General features: G+C 46.7%; 1 protein-coding gene across 2 annotated transcripts in view; it reads left to right on the forward strand.

Annotated features, from left to right (window-relative positions):
- Positions 1-2,875: 2,875 nt before the first annotated feature.
- The window catches only part of SLC17A5 (solute carrier family 17 member 5), a 46,332-nt gene continuing 36,832 nt past the window's right edge, over positions 2,876-12,375 (forward strand). For both annotated transcript variants that reach the window (XM_074991011.1, XM_074991012.1), the window contains exon 1: positions 2,876-3,032. In XM_074991011.1, the coding sequence (XP_074847112.1) occupies positions 2,948-3,032 (85 nt within the window). In that variant the 5' untranslated portion in view covers positions 2,876-2,947. The remainder of the gene's footprint in view (positions 3,033-12,375) is intronic.

Consider the following 12,375-nt stretch of genomic DNA (forward strand, 5'->3'; position numbering starts at 1 on the left):
CACTCTCCCATCTATGCTGGTACTCTACCAGGACAAGAGGACTAGCCAGCATGGATAGGAAAGCATTCCCGTCCAACCTTACTACACACAAGACACATTGACTTCTGCTATGCTATTTGTGTAGCTGAGTCACTTAGATTACATCAACAGCAAAGGTTAATAAAAACAAAGCCTATGTTGACTGGAGAAGCATTTCTGTTGACATACCATTGTCCAAACCTGGGGGTTAGGTTGGTATGACCACCTCACTCAGGGGTGTAGATTTTTCGTACTCCTGAGTAATGCAGTAAGTTTGTCGTGCAGACCAAATTGGTATGTCTGCACTTCAGAAGTTACAACTGTGTAGGTGCCACATTTTAAGTACAGACACTACTTCTCCTGACTAGGGAACACTTCTGTCATTGGGGTATGTGTCATGAATGAATGCCTGTAAAGGCTTAAACCCAGAGATAGTAAGTCTTGCGTTGGCCAGGAGCCAGGTAAGCCAATGGGAAGAGAAAGGGGTGTTTAACTGAAGCAGTTACCTACTGAGAGGTCTTGCTTTTGTGGCGCTGGAGGAGAGATACACAGAAGTGGTTTAAGTCTGAACCTGACTTGGAGGAATTTAATAAATATCCAGGCCTCAAAATAAATCTAGGAATACAGATACGTAAGTAGAAAAGACATGTTTAGTCAGATGCAGTCAGATTATTTTTTGTTTTGGATTTGGTACGGCACTTCTCAGGATGGCGGATGTACCCTCCTGTACATTGTAACTTTTAAACTGAATCACAGGGAAATAATTCTCTATGTTTTAATCTACCATTATTTTTAGTTGCCCTCTAACACCTAGCAACCAAGTAAGCTTTATCACATATATCTTTTATTTTGCTAATTACCTTTTTTAAGACAATGATTTGATTCCTGTGTCCTAGAGAAAGATCTGTGTATCTGCATGTCTAAGACTGAAAGGTCAATTATCAGAGATTGCGATTTATTTGGTTATTTTCTCTCTCTTTGATTTCAAACTCTCTCCTAAGGAAGGGTTAAGAGGCTGGGGTTACCCCACAGGGAAACATCCCAAGTGTCACATCCTGGGTTCTAAAGAGGGGTTTTCTGACTTGGGTGGTGGCAGCTACCTCCCAAAGCCAGGGAATCTGTGACCTTGGGAAGCTTTTAAGCAGAAGCCTATAGAAGCAAGGCATTTTTAAGGTCTCTTGTGGGCCTCCATCTTCTGAACTTGGAGTGTCAGAGTTGGGAACAGCCTTGACAGTATTTAAGCCATTTATGAATTCTGTCTACTTCAGAGGCTAGGTCAGTATAGCTATGTCTCCCAGGGATGTGGATTTTTTACACTCATAAGCAACATAACTGACCAGTGTAAATTCCTACCGTAGACCTGGCCATACTGTGTTGCAAGATCATATGGAAGCTATGAAAGTCAGTATCACAAAAATTATGTACGTATTAAACATAATGAAAAATGAATTTATTGGTATGATTGTGCAAAAAAAAGCAGATGATTTCCACAAGGTTGGAAAAGCTAAATACTACTAGCGGTTACTTTCCTGGAGGAAATACTTCCCCCAAGCTGTTTATTTGCTATAAAGTGTGTGAATTATAGTCCAAATAAGAAGCATCTCTTACTAGTTCGTTTTGTCCATTATACAGTTGTCCTTTTCAGCTCACCCTCCCCCCTTTGAATTAAGCATTTCAGTTATACATGAACCAAAAACAATAAAATAGATAGCTTAACGTCTGCAACTGAACTGAGGGTATGTCCGCACAACAGGGAAGATCGACCATGGTGGGGTCTATTTTCCAGAAGTAGATTTAGCGAGCCTAGTGGGGATGCATTAAATCGAACTTACAGAGCACTCCATCCACTGTGGTACTCCTGCCCCCTGTTAGGAGTAAGGGAGGTTGACAGGAGCACAGGCTCCTGTTTTCCTTCCTCAGGCCATTTCTACACTTGGCCAAAATTTCCAAAGGCCATGCCAATGGCCAAATTGGAGAATACTAATAAGGTGCTGAAATGAACATTCAGTGCCTCATTCGCATGCTGCCAGCCACAGCACTTTGCAAGTGCCGCGTCCCAATCACACGCAGCTCATCTACACGGGGCCCTTTTCGAAAGAACCCACAGACTTCGAAATCCCCTTATTTCTATCCCGATGGCCCTTTCGAAATTTTGGCCAAGTGTAGACACAGCCTTAATGGAGGAGGGGGCGGGGGGGAGCCGGAATTAAGGTGCATGGACTCCAGCTGTGTAGTTAACGCAGCTGGAATTGTGTGATGTAATTCAGGGGAGGGCAAACTTTTTACCTCGTGCCCCATTTTTCCTCCCTGCGATGAGCAGCTGCTCCCCCAACCTGTCTAATGTAATCCAACCCGAGGGAAATGTCGGTGTTGTTCCCAGCAAGCAGCCTCCTTTGGGCATGTGGGGAGAGAAACACGTCGAAGGTGGCCTCCCTAGTCATGGCCACAGACATATGAGCACGCGTACAGCCCTGCGTAACTCAACCTCCCCTGGAGTCCAGACCTGCCCTCAGATTGGAGGAGGGAGAGAAACGCTGTGGGCCATGTACGTGGCTGGAGCTGGGTCCCTCCCGTGCATGTAAATATAGCGGCGTCATAGGTATTTCAGCCCCCCCGCACCACCACCCCGATCCCACCTGTGCCCGGAGAGGGGGGACTATGTTGCAAGGGCACGAGTGAGCTGGGCGCCGCACCACCCTCCCCTGCAAACCCGCCACCGCGCCCCTGCGCGCCTGACCCGAGTCTCTGCCAGCACCAAAGATGGCGGCCCAGGGTTAGCTCAAGGCCGGGCACCACCGCGGCGGGGCTAGCTTCCGCCCGGCTGCAATCACGTGGCCGTCGCCGGCCTCTCCGGACCCCTGGCTGCGGAGCGCTGGCCGGGACTCGGGTCCACTTCGCGGTGCCTACGGGGGAGCTGACGCTGGGCGCGATGCGGCTCGCGGCGGGCCGCGACGCGGAGCCCGAGGGCGGGACGGACCGCACCCCGCTGCTGGGCGAGTCCCAGCCTGGCCCAGGTGAGAGCCGGAGCAGCCCCGTGGGCAGCGAGCGGGCGGACTCCCCGCGTTGCCATGGAGCGGAGCCCCGGGCAGGCAGCGGGGCGGAGGCCTCTTCCCCGCGCGGCTGTTCGCTCCTGGCGGCCCCGCCCCCTGGGGAGCGGCTGGGGTGTCCAGTCCCCTCCTCAGCGCCCGGCGGAGGGCGTCCCTCTGCCGGCTCCCGGCTGCGCCTGCAGGGGCGCCGCGAGCCGCTCTGCCCAGAGCAGGGGCCTTTCTGGTGGGAACCTGCCCTCTGTGGCTGTGAGGGGGGAGTCGCCGCTTGTGGCCGTCCTGGCTCCCGTCGTGCCCCCTTCCCCAGCAGGCTGCGAAAAGGCACAGTCGGCGTCTTCGTAGCCTCCCATGTCCCTGTAGAGCTTCCAGCAGCTCTACCCCCGCGCTGTCTTCAGCGGGGTCTCTGGGGTCCTTTGTGTACTGCTGACTAGTTGCCATAGGAGTATTGTGTTGTGAGCGGTACAGGGAAGTAATAGGGCGGGAGAGGCTCTCAGCCACAGGTCTCTTTAATGAGGCTGGAGAAATAAATGCTGAGCTTTTGAGCAGCGTTGTCATCTGTGTTTGTTTAAACCCAGTGAATAATACCGTAGCATTGCAGAGCTCCCAGCCTTTGTGTTAGGCATTGTACAAGTATATGGTACAAGACAGTCTCTACATCAGAGAATATGTATTTTTGGACCCTGCTTCTATGAAGACTTCCACATGTGCATAACTTAAGTACAAGGGTGATCCTCCTGTGGATTTAAATATCAGAGAGGTAGCTTTGTTAGTCTGTACACTCGTCCCCCTGCTATATGAGCACAGTTGGTTCCCAAATTTCTGCTCCTAGGCGAAAACTCATAAGAGCAACACTAAGTTCCCATTAAAATACATGTAAATGTCTCCAGTTTGTTCCAAGTGCTTTTAACTTGACATAATCCTGTTGAGTTTAGGTACTTTTCTGATGTATTTGAATAGTTAGGCACCAGAAATAGAATGTTGTATATGAATGTAGAGCAGGGATTCCCATCCTATGGGTCCCATTAGATTTGTTAAGGGTTGCCAGCTGGTTACCTGTACGCCGCACCGGAAGTAAAATACAAGTTTTATGACGTGCTTAGTGCTGCCATAGCGCAAATACCTGCTCGCGAACAACTGTACATTCTGGGTGACTTCAATGCGACAGTTGGAGCCGATCGTGACTCGTGGCCTTCCTGCTTAGGCCACTTTGGTGTGGGAAAAATGACTGAAAATTGTCAGCGTCTTCTCGAACTTTGCACATACAACAATCTGCGTATCACAAACACATTTTTCCAAACCAAGCCACAGCACAGAGTGTCGTGGAGACACCCACGCTCAAAACACTGGCATCAACTAGACGTGGTCATCGCTAGACGTGATAACTTCAAAAACATCCTTCTGACACGCAGCTATCATAGTGCTGACTGTGGTACAGATCACTCGTTAGTTTGCTCTAAACTCAAGGTGATTCCCAAGAAGCTGCACTGCTCTAAACCAACTGGAAGGCCCCGTATCGATGTCAGAAAGACGGCTAACTCAGAGAGCTGAAAAGTTCAGAGCGCCCCCAAGGAGAATCTGCTCAGCAACCCTGAGGGTGCCGACGTGACATCCAGATGGCAGCATCTGAGGGATACAATGTACAACACGGCCTTGTCGGTGTTTGGAAGAAGAGCTAGAAACACAAATGACTGGTTCGAAGCTAACTCTGATGAGATGATTCCAGCCATCGAAAAAAAGCGCACTGCGCTCCTAAAGTACAAAGGTTCACCGAGCCAGAATACCCTGCAAGCACTCAGAGCAGCCAGAAAAACAGTACAGCAGACGGCCAGGTGCTGTGCCAGCAACTACTGGCTCGAGTATGCAGCAGCATCCAGACCAGTGCTGACTTTGGTAACCTCAGGGGAATGTACGAGAGCATCAAAAAGGCATTAGGACCCACCCAGAACAAGATGGCACCTCTGGAATCCAAATCTGATGAAGTCATCACTGACACAGCCAAACAGATGGAGTGCTGGGTCGAGTAGTACTCCGAGCTGTACTCACGCGAGAACATTGTGGTCGACTCAGCCCTCGATGCTGTCGAACTCCTACCAGTAATGGACGAACTGGAGCAGGAACCAACTGTGGATGAACTGAAGAAAGCCATCGACAACATTGCAGTAGAAAAGGCCCCGGGCCAGGATGGTATACCACCAGATGTAATCAAGTGTGCCACAGACACTCTCCTGGAACCCCTACATGAGCTACTGTGCCTGTGCTGGAGAGAGGGAGAGGTTCCACAGGACATGCGCGACGCTAACATCATAACCTTGTATAAGAACAAAGGAGACAGAAGCAACTGCAACAATTACCGTGGAATCTCCCTCCTAAGCACCACTGGTAAACTGTTCGCTCGTGTCATCCTCGGCAGACTCCAGAAGATTGCTGAGAGGGTGTATCCTGAATCACAGTGCTGATTCCACGCAGAGAGATTTACAGTCGACATGGTCTTCTCTCTGAGGCAGCTGCAGGAGAAATGCAGGGAGCAGAGGAAGCCACTCTACATAGCCTTCATCGACCTGACCAAGGCCTTCGACTTGGTCAGCAGGGATGGACTGTTCAAACTGCTCCACAAGATAGGCTGTCCACCACGGTTACTCAAGATGATCCAGTCTTTCCACGAAGACATGAGAGGAACCATCCAATACAGTGGCTCATTATCGGATGTTTTCAGCATCAGGAGCGGCGTCAAACAAGGATGTGTCCTTGCTCCGACACTGTTCGGGATCTTCTTCACACTCCTCCTTAAACACGCCTTTGGATCTTCAACAAAGGGCATCTTTTTGCGCACTCAAGATCTGATGAGAAACTGTTTAAGCTTGCAAGGCTGAAAGCTAAATCTAAGGTGCGTGAAGTCCTCATCAGAGAGATGCTGTTTGCAGATGACGCTGCTGTCGTGTCACACACAGAAGACCAGCTTCGGAAGCTGCTGGATCGGTTCTCCAAAGCATGCAGGGACTTTGGGATCTCCATCAGCCTAGAGAAGACAAATGTACTTGCTCAGGATGTTGCTGTTTCTCCATCAATCAGCACTGACAACTATATGTTAGAGGTCGTCCACGAGTTCGTTTACCTCGGGTCCACCATCACTGACACCCTGTCCTTGGAGACCGAGCTAAATAGGAGGATCGGTAAAGCAGCCACAACTCTGTCCAGACTCAGCGAGACAGTGTGGAATAACAGCAAGCTGTACACTCACATCAAAATGCAAGTCTACAGAGCCTGCATCCTCAGCACCCTCCTTTACGACAGCGAGACTTGGACCCTGTACGTCCACCAGGAAAAGAGGCTGAACGTCTTCCACTTGCACTGCCTCAGGCGCATCCTTGGAATATCGTGGAAGGACAGAGTGTCCAACACTACCGTCCTTGAGCAAGCTGGAATCCCAACTATACACACTCTCCTCAGGCAGCGGCAGCTCCGCTGGCTTGGCCACGTTCACAGGATGAATGATGGAAGGATCCCAAAAGACATCCTGTATGGCAAGCTAGCCTCTGGCAAAAGACCTCCCGGACGCCTCCAGCTGCGCTACAAAGATGTTTGCAAGAGAGACCTCAGGGAAGTGGACATCAAGCCAGACAGCTGGGAGGAGCTGGCAGACGATCGCAGCAGATGGAGGCAGGAACTATACAAGGGCCTTCAGAAGGGTGAGTTGAGGATCAGACAGCTAGCAAAGGAGAAGTGAGCCCACAGAAAGCACAGCAAGGACCTGCCAGACACCCGTTACATATGCAAGAGATGCAGCAAGGACTGTCACTCTCGTGTGGGTCTTCACTGTCACAGCCGACGCTGCAAATGAGGATGTCAAACGGAACTACGAAGGGCGCGTTCCATAGTCTACATAGACTGAAGGATGCTGCTACTACTACTGCCAGCTGGAGAGTTCCCAGCTGCAGGTGGCTGTTAAAGAAACCATTTTCAGTTTCTTAATGCTGCTGCCTCGGGCAGATATCTATCAATAGAGATAGCTGCTGGAGATGGCTATCACAGGTTTAGTGGTTACCTTATTCCTAGGTGCTGAAACCTTAACACTTCAGTTTAATTGGTTTTAACAACTGTTACCTGCTGGGAGCAGGAGGGAGCCACCCAGCCGAGTAGCCGCAGTCAAGAGGAGGGTGTCTAAGGCTGGGGCTCTTTAGAGAAGCGGCGGGGAGGAGTCTGGGGCTATGGGAGGGGTGTAAGCCTGGGAGCAGTTTGGGGCTGCAGGGGGCGGCTGGGGGTGGTTTGGACTGCTGGGGGAGGTGTAAAGCTGGGGGCAGTTTGAGGTTTCTGGGGGTGGGGTGTAAGCCTGGGGGCACTGTGGGGCTGCAGGAGGAGTCTAAGACTGAGGACAGTTTGGGGCTGCTGAGGGGTTCTAAGGCTGGGGGTTGTTTGGGGCTGCTGGGGGTGTCTAAGTCTGGGGGAAGTTTGGGACTGTGGAGGGGGTTAAATCCTGGCTGAGGGTGAGGTCTGCAGGGTGGACAGGTGGTAGGGGGCGGGGACGAATACAGTAAACCCTTGAGTTACGCCTGCATAACTCAAATTTTCCTGCAAGGGGACGGAAGCTAGGAACCACCAGGGCTGGTCAGTTTCCTGGCTCCAAGAGTGGCAGGAGCTGGGAACCAGGGGCGGGCAGGTTCTGGTCTGGCATGGCTTGCAGGACCTGGAAACTGGTCAGCTCATGGCTGGTCAGTTTTACATACCTGCCAGCCCTGGGGAGGGAACCAGGCTAAGAGCCTTCTTCCTCTCTTCCCTCAGCTGCAGGTGTGAGGGAAGGGAGGGAGAAGACTCCAGCTGCGGGTCTTCCCGCCCCCCTGGCCAGGGAGCCCACGACTGGCTCATATAAGCAAGGGAATTTCACTCATTTTGTGAACATAAGTGGGTATGTGTGTCCCTCGTTTTTAGGGAGTGCTCATAAGTAAAGTACTTGTTAAATAAGGGATGAGTGTATCTTCAAAAACAAGAAGTCCTGTGGCACCTTATAGACTAACAGATATTTTGGACCATAAGCTTTTGTGATGGGTCTTTGCCCATGAAAGCTTATGCTCAAAAATGTCTGTTAGTCTGTAAGGTGCCACAGGACTTACTGTTGTTTCTGTGGATTTAAAGTTACCTACAAGCACAAGTCTTTGAAGGATCAGGTCACGACCTAAGCGCTGCCTGGTGAAAAAAGCGAACAAACGGATTTCAAGAGAGCAGGAAGTTAACCATATGGGACCAAACAACAGATGTTTCTGTTTGTTGGCAGTTTCAGAAAGTGGAAGAAAAATTGTTTGTGCTTGAATACAGTGTTTTGACAAAATGAATGTTTTGTTTTAGTTTTGAACGTATTTAAAGCCTGATTTTAAAACCAACACATACAAAAAGGATTTTTTGAAACAGTGATAGTAATACTAAAACAATCATGCTTTCAATAGTTGAACTGGGTACACAACCTGTAGATACAGAGTAGATACATGGGAGGGAGGGAAGTTGATTTGCTTGCTAATTGGGACAAATGAGCAGTCTAACACTTCTGCCTTATCAAATGATGGTTTCCACAAGAGTCATAGCTAGGTCCCTTCCAAATTCACAACTATGAAAAATATGTCATGAATTATGAAATCTGGTCTCCGCCTGTGAAATATGATCTTTTGTGCTGTTGGAATAAAGTCTGGATGCTGTATGTGAAGAACAAAGGTTTATTACAACCAGCTGGCGGAGTGATTCTGAACTTAACCTGGCTGAGTTTCAGAATGCACTGACGGGCATCAAGTTGTGATTGGTTATACAGAGATCTGATAGGCAGAGGAAAGGATAGGAGCAGACAGTAAGGAAATGGGCAAAATCAGTGAACAATCAATAAGCAATTCATGTGAATTAACAAACAATCTGGGAGTTACAAAGAGTTTCCGTGCACAGTTTACAGCATATTTTGTCTACAAACAAGTCCTTTGAAGAGTGCAGTCCTCAACTTGATGTATAAAGTGATATCTTGTCTGTAATGCACTGATGTGTAGAGCAGTGATGTCTCGTCTGGCATCCTGATGTAATCTTTGCAGGGACATGATCATTCATGTTATCTCTACAGAATCAAAGCAAGTGGGCAATGCAGGATCAAAGCAGAAGATAGTGAAAGAATCGTGTCAGTTGCTCTTTTACTATAGTCCGATTACCCTCCCCACATGGTCCCTTCTTGGAATGTGGCTGCCTAGGGACTTACTTACATGAACTGGGGTGCCCTCCCCAGATGGCTGCGGGGGTGGCTTACCAGACTCCATTTTGGAACAGTGGTTCTTAGCAAATATCATGGCCTACTTCAAATTTTTATCCTATAGTGCTTTTATCCTATATTGTAGAGGTTTCATGGGGGAGACCAGTGTTTTTCAAATTGGGGGTTGTGACCCAAAAGAAACTTGCCTGGAGTTTGGAAAGTTATTTTTAGAGGTATTGTGGTATTGCCACTTCTGCACTGCCTTCAGATGTGGGCAACTAGAGAGTGGTGGCTGCTAACTAAGGGCCCAATTCTGCAGGGAGCAGCGCAGAAGTAAGGGTGGCAATACCATCCTGTGCCATCCTTACTCCCATGCTGCTGCTAGCAGTGACTGTGTCTTTACAGATGTGCCCTGGGTCAGCTGCTGCTGCTCTCCAGCTGCCAAGATCCGAAGGCAGCATTGTCTGCAGCAGCAGTGTATAACCAATGGTAGCAGTGCTGCAACCCCTTCTGTAAGAATATTGCAACCCCTGCACATGTCCTTTTTGGGTCAGAAGCCCCGCAATTACAGATTTAAATAGCTCAAATCATGAAATTTATTGTTTTAACAATCCTGTATGAAACTGACCAGAAGGGACTGTGCATTTGGTAGGGTCCTAGTTATGGTAGAAGTTAATTGTAAGGAGGGTTGGTAGTTGCTTTGCAGCTTTTGGGGAACAAGGGTGGTGTTAGTTCCACCCATAAGGGGTGTGTGAAAAAGAGCATGATGGTGTGCATGGAAGCAGCAAGTACTTGTGGCTTTCTATTTGTCAGTTGTTAAAGCAATACATTCATAAGCTTGCACAATGTGCCATGCTCTAGTTCGAGAGGCTCACCTCACCCACAAGAACAAATACCACGGAACGACTTCCATAAACTGCAAAAGTATCAGGGAATTTTCAGTACATTCTCTTTCTCGTTTTTTAAGAGAGGCAGGGTTGGAGTGAAGCTATCTGCAGTTCTGACCAAAAGACAGGAAAGCATGTTTTTGAAAGCAACAGAGGTAGGAGCTGAAGGCTCTGTTCAAGGTAAGGAATTGAACCTCATGTCTGTCTGTGTTGGACCCTGCAGTGGCCTTCTTCCTGTTGATATTCATTTTAAAAAGTGGGGGGGAGAGTGAGATGCATCTTAGAAAAGTAAATCTTGAGCTTTCTTTGCTTTGACTACATGATTCAGTATTCTCAGATAATTCAGTCACCTGTTAATCTCTACGATAAGCAAAATAGATGGTGAGCAGTGCACAGTTTAAAACTGAGTGGTGTAATCGTGTTTTGTTAGGCTCCTTCATCTGAATTTCTTAGAATTTTGAATAGGGCTTTCATTTTCTAAACTTTATTCCTCAGGAATATTCCAATTAATCCATGTTTCCAATGGAGTGTTAGATCAAAAAAGGTGAAGCATTACTATTTGTTTAACTTTCTTATTAACCAGGGTTGTGAGTTCAATCCTTGAGGGGGCAGTTAAAGGATCTGGGGCAAATTGGGATTTGAAAAAAAAAAAGATGGTGCTTTGTCCTGCCAAGAGGGCAGGGGACTGGACTCGATGACCTCCCGAGGTCCCGTCCTGTTCTAAGAGATGTTTAGCCGTAATTGTATTCATTCTTTGAAAACTGTCATGGTTTGTATTAGGAATCTATTGCTTCCAAAGCAATTTGGGAGAGAAAGTTGCTTGAATGGTTTTGTATGTTGAGGATTTCCTGAATAATTAAGTACCCAATAAATCTCAATTGTACCCCTTTATCTCACTTAAAAGTGAGATGTACCTCTTTCAAATACTGTTCATAAACAAATATTTTCAGAAATATCACACCCTGGAAAAGCTGGACCTGTGTTTATCTTTTGTACAGAAGTTTTTTATTTTTTCTTTTATTATTTACATTTTTAGTATATGCAGAAAAAAGAAATGATTAGCATACCCAGCATTTTTTGGTGGTGGTGGTCACCAATCTAGAGTTCAATTTCAATTGCATTGCCGATAAAAATTACCAATAGCTATATATTTACCTCAGCAGTAGAAATCCCATTTTCTACAACCTTTTACAAAGCTAGCACAATCTTCATTTTTTTTAAATAATATGGCATCAGCTCAGTTTTCTCCAGCAAAGTTGCATTCTATTTCCCTGGTATTTTTCAGATTTCTTTGATGAGCCTGTTTTATACTAAATGCTGCCCCTGAAGCAAAGTATACCATGATGTGTCTGCTGAGCCCATATGTTTTCTCTTAGTGTCATTGTCATTATATACATTTAATTAAGCAGATTTTTGAGCAAGCCGGTGTGTGGTTCTTTTTTTTTTCTCTGTTATTTTTAGTCCTACAATGTTGCTTTGAAAGTCTAGTTACACAACAGTTCTTGCTGGTACTCCTCATTGTCTCTGATTGATAACCCACGTTCTGGCCTAATTGCCAAGCTTCTGAATGTGAGTGAATTTAGCATAAGTTCAATTTACTTTTAAAGATGTGTATTTCTGAATTAATTTTTAACATTTATTCTACCCCATATCAGATATATTTTCAATTAGTTCATGATTCAGTATTTCACAGTTGTTTCTTCTGGATAGCCTACCAAAAATATTTGAGCATGTTTTCTTGTAAGGGGAGTGCTTTAAATTGTATTAATTCTTATGTTTTATCTCAGCATTCAACAGCTGTTTTGTTTCTAGCACTGTCATTATTGTAGTAATCCAGGTCATAAATTGAGAGATTACTGTTGTTGCATTATTTGGAGTCTTAAAATCTTATTTCTCTAACTACAGTAAACTCTTTCATATTTGGCACCTCTGGGACTCAGAGGTTGCCAAATATTCCAGATAACAGAGAGGTATAGCTAGCAATGCATAACACTGAAGAAAATCAAGATTAGATATTAAGAAACAAAAACATATACAGGGTACTTTACTGTATTTACCAACAACATTAGTATTGTATGGGTAAACTTATGCTGTATTTGCTGTGTTTATTTTTGCTATACTGTACTTATGGTAAACATAACTAACATTTACTTATGGTTAAAATGATGGTTATTTGAGAATTCTGGATGATGCAGTGCCAGTTGAGACCAAGTTT

The sequence above is a fragment of the Carettochelys insculpta genome, chromosome 3, assembly GCF_033958435.1.
Source record: "Carettochelys insculpta isolate YL-2023 chromosome 3, ASM3395843v1, whole genome shotgun sequence".
In the NCBI taxonomy this organism is placed as follows: domain Eukaryota; kingdom Metazoa; phylum Chordata; order Testudines; family Carettochelyidae; genus Carettochelys; species Carettochelys insculpta.